The 18,746-nt window shown below is 39.6% G+C and overlaps 1 protein-coding gene across 1 annotated transcript in view; it reads right to left on the bottom strand.

Moving 5' to 3' along the window:
- Positions 1–18,746, bottom strand: part of kcnt2b (potassium sodium-activated channel subfamily T member 2b) — a gene marked incomplete at both ends in the record, with an annotated part of 106,325 nt that overhangs the window by 60,487 nt on the left and 27,092 nt on the right. Inside the window, 8 exons of the mRNA XM_081357210.1 lie at positions 2,775–2,955; positions 3,807–3,901; positions 4,212–4,295; positions 4,876–4,950; positions 6,083–6,142; positions 9,240–9,288; positions 12,913–13,012; positions 13,295–13,374. Coding sequence (XP_081213336.1) covers positions 2,775–2,955; positions 3,807–3,901; positions 4,212–4,295; positions 4,876–4,950; positions 6,083–6,142; positions 9,240–9,288; positions 12,913–13,012; positions 13,295–13,374 — 724 coding nt within the window. The remainder of the gene's footprint in view (positions 1–2,774; positions 2,956–3,806; positions 3,902–4,211; positions 4,296–4,875; positions 4,951–6,082; positions 6,143–9,239; positions 9,289–12,912; positions 13,013–13,294; positions 13,375–18,746) is intronic.

The following is an 18,746-nucleotide window of genomic DNA, read 5'->3' as shown; positions in this document are numbered from 1 at the left end:
TTACCATATGTCTTGGAGTATCTCAATAATTTCATATTGTGAGTTCAGTATCATGATATGTATTGAATCGTGACATGAGGGTATCGTTACACTGCTAGTAGATACTGTTTTTGATCATGTTTGTGGATCATGTTTCTGCAAAAAATAAGGCTGCTGTTGTGGATTGTGTGGGTGATATTGGCAGTGAGGATATTTTATATGTTCCTGTGTAAAGCGCTCAGACGCATGTTTAACAGCAGGCGTAAATGTCTGACAGAAGAGCTTTGCTCCCGTTATTGAGAACATAAAGGGATTCTCAGCAAAGATTTGAGCTGTTTTATTAGCAGTGGTGGGTAATGTTTTCTATTCATTGGCTTTCAGGCAAATGGTATTTGGGAATTGAGATCTGGCACAGTTTAATTGCAATACAAAAGCTACGAAGAAAAAAAAAAACTCATTGCGATGTGTGCACAGGGAGCGATGGGATATGGCGGCTGCTGTCAGTCTGTACGGTAGGATGGCTCTCTGCGGGCCGTGAGCCATACCGGAGATTTCCCCTGTCAGGCCAGAAACAAACACAGGTTCGGCCGTAACGCTCGAGCACCAGCTGCGTGTGGGGGGCAGCAGTAAATGTCAGCTGGTATTTGTAGATGAAAAGAGTGGGAGGGCCTCGCCGGAGCCACTGCCATTTCCTGTGTGATGGAAACATAGCAGCTTCCCGAAGAGGAAACTGGCAGGGAAGCCCTCACATCACACATGAAAGACAAGCCCCCTCTCATCTCATTCTCTCCTCAGCCCCACGGGAGGCTTGTGCTCGTGAGTGAGTGTGTGCGAGACCTGTTTGGGTGAGTGTGTGTCAGCAATACAAGGTATATGTTGAAATGGGATGTGAAATGCGTTTAATTAAAAGCACTGTGTACATGGAAGCGTTTGTGTGTGTGTGTGTGTGTGTGTGTGTGTGTGTGTGTGTGTGTGTGTGTGTCAGACTGTGAAAATCACCAGCTGTGTCGCGTCTCACGGGGCCTTTAACACAAAAGTGATTCGGCTCAGTGCTTTTGTCATCATAACCACATAATATTTGCATAAAATGTCTGAAAGTTGAAAGTAAAAGCAGAAAACCTTTTTGAAATCATCTTATGTGAAAGAACAATGCAGAACTACTGTTGAGCAAAGTTAAGATAAAATACTCCCTTTCATTCACTAGATTCTCTGTAAATGTTCCACAGTAATTCGTAAAATTTGCTTAAACGACACAATTTCAAAGTTCTTTCAAAAAACTTGCCGAAAGCTTGATATGAATATTAAGTGGAACGGATATATTATATTAAGATGACATAAGGTAAGTGTGACCCTTTGAAATCTTCTATTCATCTTTCTGATTATCTGCAATTTAGAAAATGTCAAAACTGTAACAAATGTCTGTCTAATTTAACTTAAAAACTGTTTTAAGTATAATCATATTTTTTATATTAATATATTTTCTAGTTGAAGCCTCAAAACTGAAGTTGAAATTGGTTAAATTATTTTGATGAGTTGAAGTATTGGGGAAAAAAAACATATGTTGCCATGAATTATGAATCATATCAGCTTCAGCTTTTGGACCAATCAGTAAACATTTGGCAGTTTCAAGAGTCTGAAACTAAAGGCAAAAAAGATTCAAAAGAAAATTAATTCATGCCCCCACAATTTGAGATATGGGTGCAAAAATGCCCCTTTTTCAATTTTTACCATATCACAAACGCAATAGTGTTGATTTTCCAGACTATCAGCAGAATTGCAAATCCGTTACATCCGATACAACAGTTCAATAAAAAAAGTTTATTAGTAACTTACATTTTAGACAAAATATGGTCACTGTTTTTGCTCTATATGACTAATGAAAATATTTCTAAACAAAGCCAGAGCAGAACCGTAGTGTGTTTCTGAGCAACACAGTGGTGTTTTGTTACTTAATGAATGCACATTTTTTAACAAATTGGGTCAACGATTCAATGATCCATTCATGAAGACAGTCACTTGCTTTGTTCCTGAATGAATCAGCCATTTGAGTGAATTGGTTGAATAAATGACTCAATGACTGAACCGCTGCACATCACCAAGCAAAACACAGTAGTGGCGTGTTGTTGTTCTGGAATGAATTAGTGTTTTTCAACTAATCGGTTGAGTAAATGATTCAATGACTAACTCTTGAGAACAGCAGTTTCGTTCCTGAATTAGTTCAATGAAAGATTCACTGAAAAATTCACAACACTAATGCACAGACTGGCGATTTGTACACACACACACACACACATATGGAAATAGTTTTAGCATGGTAATGGATACGGCAATGTTAATGTATTTGGTCTTGGTAGACTAGATCTGCCACACTGCTGCTGCAGAGCAAGTATGGACTTGCTACTGCCAATAGATACACAGACACGCTGCTGTGAGCACGTAAGATATGCTGTTGCTGCATGAACAGACATACATAAATCCTGTAGCAGATCTATAGGCAGGTGGAGCTGGGGGAGGTGGAGGGGTTTAGAGGAACTGATAGCACACTGCAGGACTAGCTTACAGCAAACACTGAACCAGACTATTTAAATGTTGGGCAAACAATCTCATTGGCTGCAGGACCAGCATCTAATCAGCATGTGTCATGCGGTAATGATGTGATTGCTAACAGATTGGATGTGAAGGATCTATCACCCTGCGCCATCTAGAGTTTCATGACAGAACTATATACAGTCTATATATATATATATATGATTAAAAGGGTGAGTTGGAATGGTCCGACCATGTACTTTATTTACCTGTATTGGTAGAACTATAAGAGCTACACAGATCATGATGACCACGAGCAGCTGAGAGGGCCAGATCTGTGGTGTGACATCACCAAAGCCCACCGTAGAGAAGGTGACAACACAGAAATACAGAGAGTCAAAGAGCGTCAGGTTGTTTCCTGCACGTTCCAAGTGCTGAATCCCGCAAATACTGGAAAAGAGAGATAAAAGGGTGTAAGAACAGCTGAAATATGGATTTAAAGGAATAGTTCATCCAAAAATGAAAAGTCTGCCATTATTTTCTTACCCGCATGTTCTTCAAAACATCTATGATGTTATTTTAAAGCACTATGGGTATGAACGGTTGTGTGGAAAAGAGCTTTACTAAAATTTGTTTGTGAAAAAAAAATTATGGGTTATAGACATGGTGATGAGTAATAAAAACTCTGAATAAACCATTCCTTGAAAGGCTTTTCAGGCGGAAAGGTTTGCAGGTATTTGCATGTGTATGAAAAGCCAGAGGGTTTCTATCATCACCGGATGATTTGGAGCAAACTGTGATAAACACGAGCCAAAACTGTGTGGTGAGCCACAAGCAAGACGACATGATGTGAACCCTGTTTGCGTGCCCGTGTGTGGGTTATCTTTCAGTACCGCTGGTGTGTGCGGCGCGTGTGTGTGTTTGCTCCGTGTTGAAAGGCCGGTTGAGTCAACACGCAGCTGTCAGCGGTGAAAAGGTCATTCGATTCTCTCCCTTCTGTTTTACAAACGCACCGTTACCCTGTACATTCGGCACCTCCCTGCTACTTACCTCACAGAACAAGAGAACACACACACAACATGGTGTTTAATTAATCAAAAGTTTGGAAACATCATCCTGTCAAATCCTGACCAGTCACACAGACAGCTGCAACATCTCCACAGATCCTATTCTGCTATTCTACACATTTCATGTACCAAAAGCACAATAAAGTGTTCTGCTCTCCCACTGACTTATTGTAAAGTTAAACAATCTTCGCAGTAAATTAATAATTTCAAGTCCTGTTTGTGTTTTTCTCTCACCAGGTGAAGATGAGGCAAAGTAGGGTGCTGATGAGGATGAGCACCTGGTTGAACATGGCCGAGTGTGTACGCTGAATCGCTCTGTGCAGGTCATTCTGAAAACAACATGAAGGAGAAGAGAGAGATAAAAGAAGGCAAAGATGAGAGACAGAAAGACATTTAATCACGTATAGTGCTATTGTACTTGTACTTATGATAAAAAACCAAAACAATCATCAAGAGGTTTGGCAAATTTGATAACCAGCAAGCTTTCAACAGCAGAGCACAGATACAATCAGGAAAATAAGGCATGCGGAGGAAGTGAGATAGAGATGGAGAAGAAAATAAGAGCTGTGTGATAAAAGTGGATACACACAGACACAATTTCACTGGAAGAAAGGACAGGAGATAGGCTTCATTTCTTACAATCATGTTCTCAAGAGCGTGTTTGGCCAGCCAGCAGTTCAGGAAAACTGGAATGAACAAGTTTCTGAGGGAAGGCAAAATCACCTGATTGGAAAGAAAAAAGACTTAATTTCCTTCAATTCAACGAGTTTTGTGATATAGCTCTAACACACAATACAGTTTCTAGCACCGCTATTCAGGAGCACTGCTGCTCCACTGATGATTCTTTAGCTCCATGGCAAATATACTATATTTACTATATATATATATATATTAATAATAATGTCAGAAGCCAAAAAAAATATTGTTAGTATAATAATAATAATAATAATGATAATAATAACGCCAGAAGCTAAATATTGTTTAATTGTTAGTAAAATAATAATAATAATAAAGTCAGAAGCAAAATATTGTTTATTTGTTGGTAGAATAATAATAATATCGTCAGAAGCAACATTTTGTTTATTTGTTAGTAAAATAATAATAATAATAATAATAACAATAATGTCAGAAGCAAAATGTTGTTTAATTGTTAGTAAAATAATAATAATAATAATAATAATTTAATAATAATGACAGAAACAAAATAAAATAATATTTTAAAATTGTTAAATAAAATTACATATAATAATATTAATAATAACAAATGATGTCCATAAAATCCCACTGACACATTTGTACTCACAGTGATCACAAAAGGAACGGCGCTGATCATCTCCAGAATGAACGGAATACGCAACACTTGCTCCCAAACGTTGCCCTGGAAACAAGGATACTTGTGTCAAGGTCAGGAAACTAGTGTTTGTGTGACCTCTTGGATTAGAGGATAAAACACTGCTTTGATAAGGTTTGAACCATTGAGAAACAGCAGGGTTAAAGGTCACTCTCCTCGCCCCCTCGGAAATAAGTTTCATTTATCGGATGCAGTTGAGCCCGTGGCTCTATTAAGGTGTTAAACGTCTGCCATATTTTACAAGCAAGATATATGTTTAGGTCTCACCCATGTGGAACCTGCGTGGGTGAAAAAGCCTAGCTGGTTTCGAAAGAAATCAAAGCAGAACATAAAGTGAGAGATGTGTTGATGCAGGATGTACTCATCGCACTGGGATCAAATGAGGTGTAGGATACTCTAAGACATCCTTTCACTATCAGTGCTAAACATGCCTCGTGCTTTCTCTCACCACTTAGTCCCTTCAAAACAGCTCAACGCAACTCTTCCTCTACACTTAAGGTGGTTAAGCTTGTTTCTGAAATGCTGTAGCTCGCCTGTTGCTTGTCTAAGACGGCCTACAGGCCCTAACCAGATATACCAACATGATGAGCCTGCTGGTGAACCAAATTGGACCAACTAATGACCATAAATACCGATTATGATCATCTAGGAACCACACCGTACCAGCTGCCATCGGAAGGCAATTTTCTATCCGTTTCTCCATCTCATTTTGTCTGACCTTCTCAAATACACTCTGGGGACTGCAAATCTAATATATTCAGGGTGAAGGAACGATCTAAAAAGTCAATGGGACACAATGTTAAACATTCCAGATCTGCTCATGAACATTAATTACATGAGATAATGCAGTAGTCCATAATAGCATTAATGCTCACACATGTTCGTTTAGTCAACTGCCGAGCAACCAGATTTGTGTGGTGAGCTACTTTTTCTTAGGACTAAGCAAAACAAACATTCTGATTATCAGTCACAACATGCAAGATAAATATCCCAGTACAGAAGGTTATTTAGAGTTATTTGGTAAAAGCTCAAATGCAGCTAGCATTGCAATGAATAGGAATCTGACAGATACTGTAGTTCTCTCTAGGTATTACAGGCCACTTTGAAGCCAGTACAAGTACTATGATAAGACCATGAGCACATGGGTTGTTTGACTCACCTTGTAGCTGAGGTACACCAACAACATTGTCTCTGAAAAACTGATGAATGCAACAAGCACCTGGTGAGAGGAGAAAAAAGGCAAACAGAGAGATAAAAAGAGACAGAGATTAGAGAAAAAAGCAGAGGCTGTGTAGGAAGAAACAGCAGGAGCAGTGAGTTTCACACTGTCTGAGAACAAATGGCGAAACTGTGGGCAACACAACAATGGAAAAATGTGTCTGTGTGTGTCTTTCAACCACAGGCTCTTGTATGTTCCATGGATTGACTTAATATTTATTTTTGCTACTATTATTTGGTAACACTTTACAATAAGGTTTAATTTGTTATCATTGGTTAAATACAAATTTCTGTCATGAAACTATTGGCTGATTGGTTCCTGCTGTATCAGTAGCCAATGAGCTCTGATCAAGTTTGATCAAAGCAATAAGGGATTAAAACTTTGTGAATAGAAAGTTGTCAGAAATTATAAAGACGACAAAAGAAAAGAATAATTAGAGCCACAACCAGGCTGGAGAGCGGTGAATGTGTGCAGGGAAGACTGAAACTGAATGGGGCAATTTGCACCACAAAACAATAGAGAGAATACACTTTGAATGGATGCTTTGAAGATGACAATAAACATCAGTTAGCATTTTAGAGTCTTCTCAAAATAAAATCACATGACATGTTCTTGAAATTCAGAGTTTTAGATTTGTCTTCAGAATATAACTGTCACAATTGTGTTCTGTTTGTGTTAGTGACATGTCTTTTGTTCTGTTTTCCCGCCACTCATCCGTTTCCATGTCAACCTTTATTAGTTCTTCTGTATCATGTTCAGTTAATCGTCATCATCTGTGTCACCTGTTTTCAGTTAATGATGTTCATCAGTGTTTGTATTTAGTTCCTTCAGTTCAGTCAATCCTTGTCTGTAGTTAGTCCTATTTTGGTGTGTGTAACCTTCTGCCTGTCTGTACTCGTTGGATATTATTATTATTACAAGTAAAAGTTTGTATTGGAACTTTTGTCTCCTCATCTTCTTCAGCCTGCACTACACCGTGACAGAACTACGGACCTCCAAAATGGATGATAGGGCTCAGCTTATTTTGGTGGCTCAGGAGAGCACTGATTTTCACAACAAACTTCTGTTGTCTTGCATTTACCAGCCTGCTCGACGACGAGACCCTGAGGACCTTGTTCCTGATAGGGGCCACTTTCAACCATCCCATTGATCTCCCCGACACCACAGGACTGAACTGGAGGGAAACTGTCCTCTGGTGTCTGAAAAGTGTCGGGCCTCGATCAGGAACACAGCCAGGGCCATGGAATCCTCACGCCATGCCTGAGCCCTTGTCTTCAGCCAAGATGACTGCCGCCTCACTGCTTGAGCCCTCAGCCAAGATGGCCACCGCCTCGCCGCCTGAGCCCTCAGTCAAGAAGGCCACCTTCTGAGCCCTCAGCCAAGATCCAGAGTCTCGCCCCGCCGAGACCGCCCGTACAGGGTCTCATCTTACCGAGACCGCCCTTCCAGAGGATCGTCCTGCTGAACCTGAGACTGTTCACGTCATGCCCGCCGAGCCAGAGACGGTTCACGTCAGTCCTGACTAGCCTGAGCTTCACGTCAGTCCGGTTGAGTCTGAATCTTCTGTCCCCGAGCCTGAATCTCAATTCCCACCCAGCCTCCCTCTCTCACCTCCTCCCATCTGCCTCCTCTCAACCCTTCTTCCACCACTGCCAGTCAGCCCCTCTGCTCCTCTAACAACCTTCGGGGAGGTGGAGTCGCCGTGGGTCTGCCTGTCACTCACTCCATCAGGGTCGGTGGATCCCCGGTCTCCGCCTCCGACCTCCTCGACCCGGACTCCGGTGCGGCCTGTCAGCCCACTGGCTTCGCCGTGGCTCCTGCCTCCCTCATCTCCGCCGTGGCCCATCAGTCCACCAGCTCCGCCGGGCACCCTTGTCCCCCTGGTTCCGCCTTGGTCGTTCCTCGCCCTGCCCTCGCCTTGGGACTACCCTCCTCTGGCTCCGTTGAGCTCCTCTCTCCCTCTAGCTCCACCTTGGTCCTCGGTCACTCCGGCTCCACCGTGGCCTTCTGGATCCCCGCCTGCGCTTCAGTCGTCAGAGCCATCTGCGTCGCCAAGTCCCTCCAGATCCTTTGCATCGTCCTGTGCATCGTCTCCTCTCTCCACCTGCTCCGTTAGTCCTATTTTGGTGTGTGTAACCTTCTGCCTGTCTGTACTCGTTGGATATTATTATTATTATAAGTAAAAGTCTGTATTGGAACTTGTCACCTCATCTTCTTCTGCCTGCACTACACCGTGACAATAACATGTGGCTGTAGCTGCAGAGCATTTCTAGATTAATACAATGCCAACTTCAATTTTATTTTCTTAAAGATCTTTCATAAATATACATTTCTAATAACTTTACAAAACTTCTAAGCTATTTATACAAAAAAATAAATCATTATGACATAATTAATTCTGACTTTACAATAAACTGCCAAGTGTCTGCTTAGTTTCAAATGAGACCAGACTTATGCTTTTAGTGCAAAGGGTTCATGTACTGTATCTGTTTTAGTTTGGTTATGCCATTTATTGGGATTATTTCAAAAGCAGGGGTGAAGGCTAACAGGTTAGAACTTAGAAAACGCCTTAAACTTTTAATCATTTATTTATGCTACTATATTTTACATATGTTATGGTTTTTGCCTTTTTAAGTTGGAAAATAATACATTTAAAAAAATAGATATAAAACAAATTATCGAAAGGAAGAGTTAGATAATCAGATTTATTATGATTTTAATAAATCTTGAAATACTTACATCATTAATAAAATCATCAATGTAAAATATGTGTAAATATTATTTAATTGTATTTGGGAAACATAAAATTCTATGAAATTAGCATTAGGAATCATCCCACATTTTATTCCTTTTTTTTTTTAATTTCCACCATTGTGATTTCCATGACAACATTAATTGTGATTTGTAAAAGAAGATTTTTGTTCATTAAGGGTAAGATGACAGAATTCTTAAGTGATGCGTGTGCATCCATTGTTTTAATATTAAATACAATCATAAGAGCCCAATTTTTTACTTTTAAAATCACACAAAGGACAAAAGTGCCTGTAGAAGAAACACAAGTGTATGTGTGTGTTTGTGTTAATGAATTTGTTCTGACCTGAAGAGCCCAGAGTGGCAGAGGCCTGTTCACCCAAATTATGAGGGACCTGATGAAAGGAAGCCATTATTATGACGAAATGAGGTAAAGAATGAAAGGGAAATTACAAATTAGAGACGCTCGGATCAAGAAGCAGGCCCATAATTGAACACTTTTTCCCCCCACACATGTCAAACAAACACACCAATTCCAGAATCCAATCCATTTACAATGCCTGAGCAATAAACAGATTCAAATTAACATTTTTGTTACAAATTAAGAAATCAAAGTGTGTATTCTGCAGTAAAGTAATGAGCAGAGTGGCATCCTGTCAGACACACTATTAAATGCTTACAGACTGCCGCCAGCATTTTTGGTTCTTAATAAATAGCAAAAACAGGTCTTGTTAAACAGGTCACGGACACTTCTTGTGCACTGTCCTAAAGTCAATAAATCAATTCTACTGCTGGCATGAGACAAAACAGACTAACTGTACACAACACAATACATTTCTAGCAAAAAAGTCATTTGAATCACAGCCAGTCAGAACATGTTGGATATTTAACATACAGTTCAATTTTAGACCAATCAGATTTGATTGTGGGCGGGGCTACCCAGCACAACATCACAGAAATGGGAAACAACCAACCAATTTGTTGCAGTTGGTTAAAAACATTCTGCTCGTGTTTCATGAATGAAGTGGTTTTGAGTCACACAGCAGCTTTACCCTTGTTAAAAAGAAGCACTTTAAAAGTGTACTTATTATGGAAATATTATACTTTAAATTAATATACTTAAGTGTGAACTGAATGTAATGTTTTCAGACACTTAAAGGAGTAGTTCACTTAAAAATTTAAATTCTGTCATCATTTACTCAACCAAACAGACCCATTGACTTCCATAGTAGGGAAAAAAATACTATGTTAAAAACTAACTTTGGTTTCCGACATTCTTCAAAATATCTTGTGTTCAGCAGAAGAAAGAAATTCATACATGTTTGAAACAACTTGAGGGTGAGTAAATGATGACAGAACTTTAACTTTTAGCTGAAGTATTCCTTTAACTCCATGTTATACAATTAAAGGACAATGATTTATAGTTTAAATTTACAGTAAATGCTATTAGCTGAACTTTAGAGTGCTAGTAGGACTTAATTACATCTTTAGAATTTTGTCTTTGAAATGGTTGAAGTGTACTGCCGAATGTAACAAGCATTTATGCTAAACTAAAATATGATTTAATGTTTTGATGCTTTAATATTGAAACTTGTATTTCATGTATTTAAATATTTGTAATAACACATTTGCAATGATGAAGTTGCAAATTTACATTTAAACGATAGCTTATTAACTTTAAATCTAATATTGAATAACACGCTGCAGTTTTATAATCAAGTACTTTTTGTCAACATCCAAATAAGTGTACTTCTTTAAATTATGACAAGATTATTAAAGTCACCCTGTAGTCAATAATTGTATCCCTTAAAACTCATCTTTGATCATCAAAATGACATATTTAAGCGTTTAAAAGTTTTTTTCTTAAAAAAAAAAAAATCGTCATGCCTAAAAATAGCTTGAATGTAACTTTGCAAATTATCCCCGCCTCCACTCACTCACGCCAGCTCAGAGATCCACTCATTGTCGATCACACGTAGACCTGATTGGTTACAAGGTAGTTTGTGACGTCAGAAACACCAGCGATTTCAAACCATATTTTTGAGACTGTCTTTGGTTCACTGCAGTTTTATGGAGAAAATACTCAGCAATGATGTTGACTTATGAATTGACATATTAAAAACACCACATAGACATATAAACAACATTAAAAGCTTTATATATATATATATATATATATATATATATATATATATATATATATATATAGGATTTGCAGTACACTATAAGTGGACATTCAAAGCACACTTCTTTTTCACAAGGGTATATTAGCCTTAAGATGAAATATCAGAAGAGATAATGAGTTGCAAAGTTCCTGATAAACATATTATTCAAAAGAGGAGATTCACATTCCTTAAATTTATATTGGTTTTCTTCAGATTTTCTCTATTAAAATGGCCGTATGTCTGTGTGCATCTGGCCCTCGGCCACCATGTTCATTTCTCATCTCTCAGAGTCAAGAGCCTGGATCCTTACCAGTCGAAATGGCTTCTGTTGTGGGCAGAGGCATTCTGTCTGAGACAGCCAGGACTGCAGGGAAAGCAAACACACACAGATAAGAGTTGCAACTGCTTGCTTTTTATGCATGGACTATCCAAAGGCACTTCAGTCTTCTCCGGATCTCACTTTCCCTTCGTCTACCCACACACTCTCTCTCCAACACCACATGAACTCTTCTCTGAACTGAAAATAGATTTTCACTTTTGACCGTCCTTCACTGTTCCTGTCGTTCACTTGCATCTCTTTGGCGTGAGCTTCTCGCTATGCTGCTCTTCTGCACTTTGGCATTGTTTTTTCATTTACACTCAGGAATGAAACAGACTCTGACCTGTTTCTCTGTATATGCCTGTCTTTCTTTCTTCTCTCGTACAGTTATTTCCAGTGCCCTGAGTGACAACCTCTTCTGGCAATGCGTCAAAGTTCAATTTTATGCAAATGAGAAGTGATGTAATGCAGTAGCTACCAATGGAAATGCAGACAGCCATTCGACTGATACAGCAGCAGCAAAGCAGGAACACCTACTAGCAAAAGCAACAGTACTAGCCGTCAGTGACCTCAAGCGATTAAACGCTACCTTAAAGATATACAGTACATTCAGGCAATTTAGTCAGTAAAGATTGGTGTTCCTACTCAACCGCTGTTTCCAAATGTATCAGGAGAATGGCATCAGTGTTCATAAAGTTCAATTCTAATCTAACTGTGGTTGGAACGCAACCAAACAATTGCTGTTCCTCGAGAAACCTTAGATTGCAAACTTTAGCTGAGTGTGACGTTAGCATTTTGCTAAGCTAAGCTACTTCATACTATAACACAAAAACTTCCAACACACAAATGTTGGATGGAGGTATTTAAAATTGATTTAAGTGGTGTTTATAATGACATTTCCCTTGACTGCAACCACCATCTTGAATAAAAATTGGCCTTGCTATGAGGGATACATGCAATGTTGGTTTTAACAAATGAACATTTGACCTTGACAACATTTTGGTAACACTTTATTTTACAGTGTCCTTCTTACATGTTACATAAGGTTACTGTATTAATAACTAAATTATGCATAATTACATGTGACTAACCCTAAACCAAACTATAATCCTAACCGTAACCCTGTTGTAAGTGCATGTCGTTAATTATTATTACTTAGAACTTAAATTTGAACATGGTAACATAAAGTAAAGTCTAACCAACATTTTCACAACACTTCTTGCAGTGCATTCTGGGATTGCTTTCTCTACAGAGGACACATGCACCATCTAGACACTGCTGACATGTTTAGTAAAACTGTTTTGACCAAAACCAAAAATTCTCTTTCGGTGGAATATTTCTGGCTGCTGAAATTTTTGTGCATCACTAGTACTATGTTTTTGTACATCAAATTTAGGCAAAATTTTGTTAATATGAGGCACCTTTAGAATATTGCCAAACCAATATATCTTAACAGGCTGAATAACTTTTCTGTCTACTAAAACAGCTTTCACATCGAGTAAAAATATCCTCGGTCCCATTTGGCTGTGTCTCACCAGTCTCTCTCCTCCCGCGGGTCGTCCAGCAGGACTCGTACGATGTAGAGCAGGCAGCTCACAACCTTCAGGAAGAAGTTGAAGAGTCGCACTCTCAAACCTGCACACAAGAGCGTGAGTCTGTCACCAATCAGCATTACAAAGAGCTTCACAAACAACAGACACACCAAGCCCAATACTCACGGATGGGACACGACAGCAAGAGGACAGCACATCAAACGGCCAGAAACAAATACAAGACCAACCAATTACCCAGCACCAGCTCCACAGAGCCACTCACAGGGGTCAACAACACTCCACGTGAAAGCAAAAACAAACTACCACCTCACAGGACAAGAAAAGCCACAATTAGAGCCGCCGCTCGGTCCGGCCGAGAACTCACTGGATCTTTGGTTTTTGATGAAGAACAGCTTCAGACGTTCCTTGAATGTGTTTTCATTCACATAGAACTCTACCTGCACTCTAAAAGGAATGATGATGTTTGGTTGGAGATGGAGAGGAAGGGGGAAGGACAGATAATGATGACATATATGAGAGAGGAGGCAAGAAAGTTAGACGTATTGCCATTGCCGTAATAATAAAAAGCAATCAGTTGAGAGCTAGAAAGTGCTGTTGCAATATTAAACTCTAACAGCTTTAGAAGGAAATGATGTTGCCTTTTGTGTGCAAGGTGGCTGTGGTTGACCTCGCCATCCGCGCTGACTAAATCCAGAATTATAAATGACTCCCACAGCGAGGGAGAACGCAACAGGAGGAGCCATAACTCTGGTGCTTTTCATTCCAGTCCACACTCTACAAACAGAGATCTGGAACTGACCGTAGAGGAATACTCCAGCTCGCGTTCGACCCGACGCCTGTCCGGCATCTGCAGCGGCAAGACGCCAATAACCACAGGCAATAATTTCCAAACAGGAATTCAAATGTGTTTACTTGCACTTACTTGCACAAATGATCACTTTGGTTTAAAAGCAGAAACGGGAAGCTCTTGTGTTTGGTAAAGCACTTAAATGGATTCCACGGTAAAAATGTTTGTTGTTTGAGCTGTAAAGCTGTTCGTTCAGAGCATTTACATTTATTCATTTAGCAGACGCTTTTATCTAAAGCATCTTTCAATTGAGGAATGTAACAACTGATTCATCTTAAAGATGGAATAAACACGAGAAGTGCTAGTAATACAAAGTTTCAGCCATCGTTCTGGATAGTGCATGCTAGGGAGGGATTAATAAATACTGAGAGCATAGAAAAAAAGAATAGACCATAAAATAGAGTAGATATTATTTTTTTTATTTTTCAGCAGGATGGAGTTAAGTGCTGATGGAAGAGATGAGTCTTCAGCTGTCTCTGTTCCAGCTGTCTATTTGACCAAAACAAATAGTGTTCCAACCAATCACCGACAGGGGGAGGGTGTTGTGAGGTTTTGTGCTCGTGCTCGTGCACGGCTGCACGCGAAGTCAGAGCTGAAGAAAAAGCTGGCTCAAAACCTCACAACACCCTCCCCCTGTCGGTGATTGGTTGGAACACTATTTGTTTTGGTTTTGAGTGTTTGGCTAAACCATTTAATTTGTGTGCAGATCTCAGAGCCTAGGCTGCCTACAGAGACGCGTTTTTTTGACGGCATGCTTATGGGGCGGGCAGATAGCGGATCGTTAGGAAAGATTAGATGAATGTGATAAAAATATTTTTGGGCCTGAAATCACTGATACCACCTTTAAAATTCAAGATGTGTATGCCAAGATCAGTCATCAACATTTACAATCAAACATGATTATAGATGGCAAATTTGATATATGGTAAATTAAATTACTTCCATATCCAACCCTGGAATTCATGCATAGGCACAAAGGTAAAGTAAGAGTGTTTTAGCTTGGCCATTATGTCCCAAAGAAAAAATATAAAATTCAGTTCAAATCTGTCTGCTGGTTGTTGTTAAAGGCAGATCTAAACGTGCAGTGAGCTTGCAGTCGATTGTAAGAACGGGGAGGGGTTTATGCAGACTAAGGGTACATTTACACGACAACGATATGCTTAAAACTGAGAAGTTTTTCTTTTGAGTTTTTCCGCGTACAGACGACACCATTGTCAAAACGATCCCCATTCACACGGATACAAGAAAACAACTAAAAACACTGTATTCTGCTGCCAGGCCATTAGATGGCGATGAATCATAATAGACTGAACACGCAATATGCATGTGCATGACATAATCATCTTCAGAGATGTGCATTTTTGTTGTTTACATGGAGACAAAATGTTTTTAAAAATGTGCAATTTGAAACCCATTTTCAAAAGTTTGCATTTTCAGGCACTTAAAACACCGTTGTCGTGTAAACGAACGGCCAAAACACACTTAGGGCCCTATCTTTCACTCAGCGAAATTGACTTTCTACACCGACGCATGTATCATTCCTATTTTGCACCCGCGCACAGCGGACTTTTCCCTCCACAGACGCACGTCGGTAAATTAGGAAATACACTTGCGCTTCACACCTAATAATGAAGCTACTTCAGACCAACCCATTTTAGATTTGCGTCGGGCACAAGAGTCATTTATCCCGTCGGTATAATAGCAACAGTGCCCAAGACCCGCCCACAAAGTTACTTGCGTTTCACGCTTGATACTTGTGTTTCAGATCGTTAAAATAGGGCCCATTAAGTCTAACATTTTTAGCTGAAAGCAGTGTCTTGTAAACAGCCCCTAAATGTTTGAAGTCTGGCATATGTCACCATGCTCAACAGTCAACATGCACAATCGTCCAAAAAGCCCCCAATAAGGTCCGACTAGTGGCTGTGGTGTGGAACACACCTCAAAAACTGGGCCGGCTGACGCTCAGCGATGGCCGAGCGTCGGTTTGGTGTGTCAGAACCTTTATGCCACTATTCAAAAGTAACATGCAATGTTTCAGTCTTATGGTTTTATAGATATTCTATTTGTTTATTTAAGGGTTCTAAACTTTCTTTCGGTGTGTGTACTGTGAACGTGTTTCCAGTTCATTTATAGACAGTGAATGCCGAGTCAATATAATCGTCTGTGGTTATTGACATCACGCCACAGTAGCTGTCCACACACATTAAGTTGTAACAATTATGTTCCTTAAAAGGTCACTCATGGGAGAATGTCACACGCATCGAGTTCATTGTACTCTGGCACGTTTCCAGTCCCGTTTTAATCAGTTTCCTTGGCTCCAACTATCCAGGGACTCATAAAGAGGCATTAGCCACAGACCAGATCAGTGTGAGCCAGATCACTCCAGTCTTTTTAAAGACTTCCTCTCAGATCTCTGGAGCCAGCCTCATTTCCACAGAGCTCTGCGTAATTGGACAGAAACATGGAGGGAGACATAATATCCGGTGAGTCATGTCATAACAACTGGAATAAAAGAAAGAGAATGTGTGATCTGTCCATTTCTCGCACTCGTATGTCGGGGAAAAAGAGATAATGTGAATTCACAGTCTGGAAAAGGGGATCCGGACCCCACGTGGTGGTCGACCCTTACGTATCCTCTCCTCACAGCAAGAACCCCGTCAGACCATGCTGTGTGTTGCTATGGCGACAGAGGTTTCTCCGGGTTTCCCAACACACACACACACACACACACACACACATGTAGTTGTAATAATCAAGTTTCATGGGTGTGGAGGACTTGATTAATTCTGAGCACCTTTGAAATAATGGCCTTTGCACACAATCTTACCTACTATAAGTGTCGTGATTGCGGTGAGAAAATCAGTATTACATTAATACGCGTGTCCAAAAAACACTCTCTTGATGCACAATGTATCATCATTATGGCCATTGTGAGGACCACCTTAACAATATTTCATCGTCAATTATAGGAAAGATTACAGGATTTATGGTCACAAAAACACATCCACGTCACAGCAAAATCAAAAGAAATTATATTGTGCATTAGATTACTCTATAATATTATTTTTTGCATTTACAAATTATATTTTAGGATAATTGATTATTTATTTATTTTTGCATTGTGACATTATTTTAATGACTATCATGTTTTCGTCAATTTCATTCATCAAATACCAGTAATCTGACAAGCGCAAACCATAGTAAATTCATTTAAATACTCTCATTTAAATTTTGCGTCTGAAAGGGAAACTCCTACAAATGCATATGCAATAAAGTCAACCGCAAAAATAACCCTTTCCATCCATGCCTTTTCAGAGCCAATTTTTCACTGGGTGCCTTTAGTAAATCCTGATATTAAAGGGGACCTATTATGCAAAATTCACTTTTGCATGGGGTTTGGACATAAATGTGTGTTGGCACTGGAAGTGTGTTTACACAACCACACAATAGTGATAAAAATCCACCCACTCCTTTTTTTAAATCCCCATAAATCATAAGCAGTGTCTCCCAACGACCTGTTTTCAGCCATGGGGCTCCGGGTCGAAATGAACACCACTACGGAGAGTTTCTGTTTTTGTTATTATAATACTGTGAGATGAGATAGTCCTGGCAGAGCTCGTGAGGCTCCGCCCTCTGTGCTGGCAGCAGCAGCTCATTTGCATTTAAAGGGACACACACTAAAACGGCAAGTTTTTCTGAGCCCCAAAAAGTGACAATTTAAACATGCTGTAAAAAATTATCTGTTGGGTATTTTGAGCTAAAACTTCACATACACACTTTGGGGACATAAGAGACTTATTTTACATCTTGTGAAAAGGGGCATAATAGGTGCCCTTTAATGCCAAAAGAGGGTTTGCGCTGGCACAAGTTAGTAAATCTGGCCCTTAGTGTTTAATCCTAATATGTAAACCAGGGGCTGCGTTCAATTAAACTTTTAGACATTTGTCACTTTTCCACAGTCGGGCCCGAACAGAAGAACGGCAAGGAATAGTCCCAGTCAGGGCTTGACATTAAGTGTTTTGTTCACCAGCCACTGTGGCTGTAGTGGTTTTCCAAAGTTACTAGCAATTCATTTTCACTGGCCACAATTTTGACATCGATACCATGGGAAAAAACTGCCATATAGATATTTTTTATATTATCTCATAATTTGGCAGCAGGTTTATTAGGCTGCTGTCACTTTAAAGGGGTGGTTGATTATGATTTCACTTTTCTAACTTTAGTTAGTGTGTAATGTTGCTGTTTGAGCATAAACAATGTTACAATGCTCAAAGTTCAAAGCAAAAGAAGATATTTGCTTTAATAGAAATCGTTTTTTAAGGACTACAACAAACGGCTGGTGGGGATTACACGACATTCCTCCCGGGTTAGTGACATCACCAACCCTAGAATTTACATAAACCCCGCCCCCGGAACACGATCATATGCTAATCAATGACTAGAAGATAACTACACATAAGCTACATAAATTCATCAACTAACCATTCAGAAATCATTCACTTCTTCTTGAGTCTCTCCATCATTGTCTGACATAAAAGGCTAAATGTTTTTGAAATTTTAAGTGTGTGCCTGTGTTAGGTAAAAGGACACAAGCTCTTGAAGCTCCGCCCACTGTGCCGGGAGCAGCAGCTCATTTGCATTTAAAGGGACAGACACAAAACGGTACGTTTTTGCTCACCCTCAAAAAGTGACAATTTTAACATGCTATAAAAAATATCCGTCGGTTATTTTGAGCTAAAACTTCACATACACACTCTGGGGACATCAAATACTTATTTTACATCTTGTGAAAAGGGCATTATAAGGGAATATATACACCCCTTTAAGACCTGACACTCGGATCCATTATACTGTTACACATGTTTTCTTTCTCAACGTTCACTTAAAACATAACTGACTGTGTTTACGTGAAGACTCACAAACACTGGCATTTTGTCATTATTTTGTGTGTATTTGACTGTTTAAGCGC

Source organism: Scardinius erythrophthalmus (assembly GCF_964197995.2).
Source record: "Scardinius erythrophthalmus genome assembly, chromosome: 1".
NCBI lineage: Eukaryota > Metazoa > Chordata > Actinopteri > Cypriniformes > Leuciscidae > Scardinius > Scardinius erythrophthalmus.
Note: the sequence above shows the minus strand (reverse complement) of the source record. Positions and strands in the feature narration are given on the sequence as shown.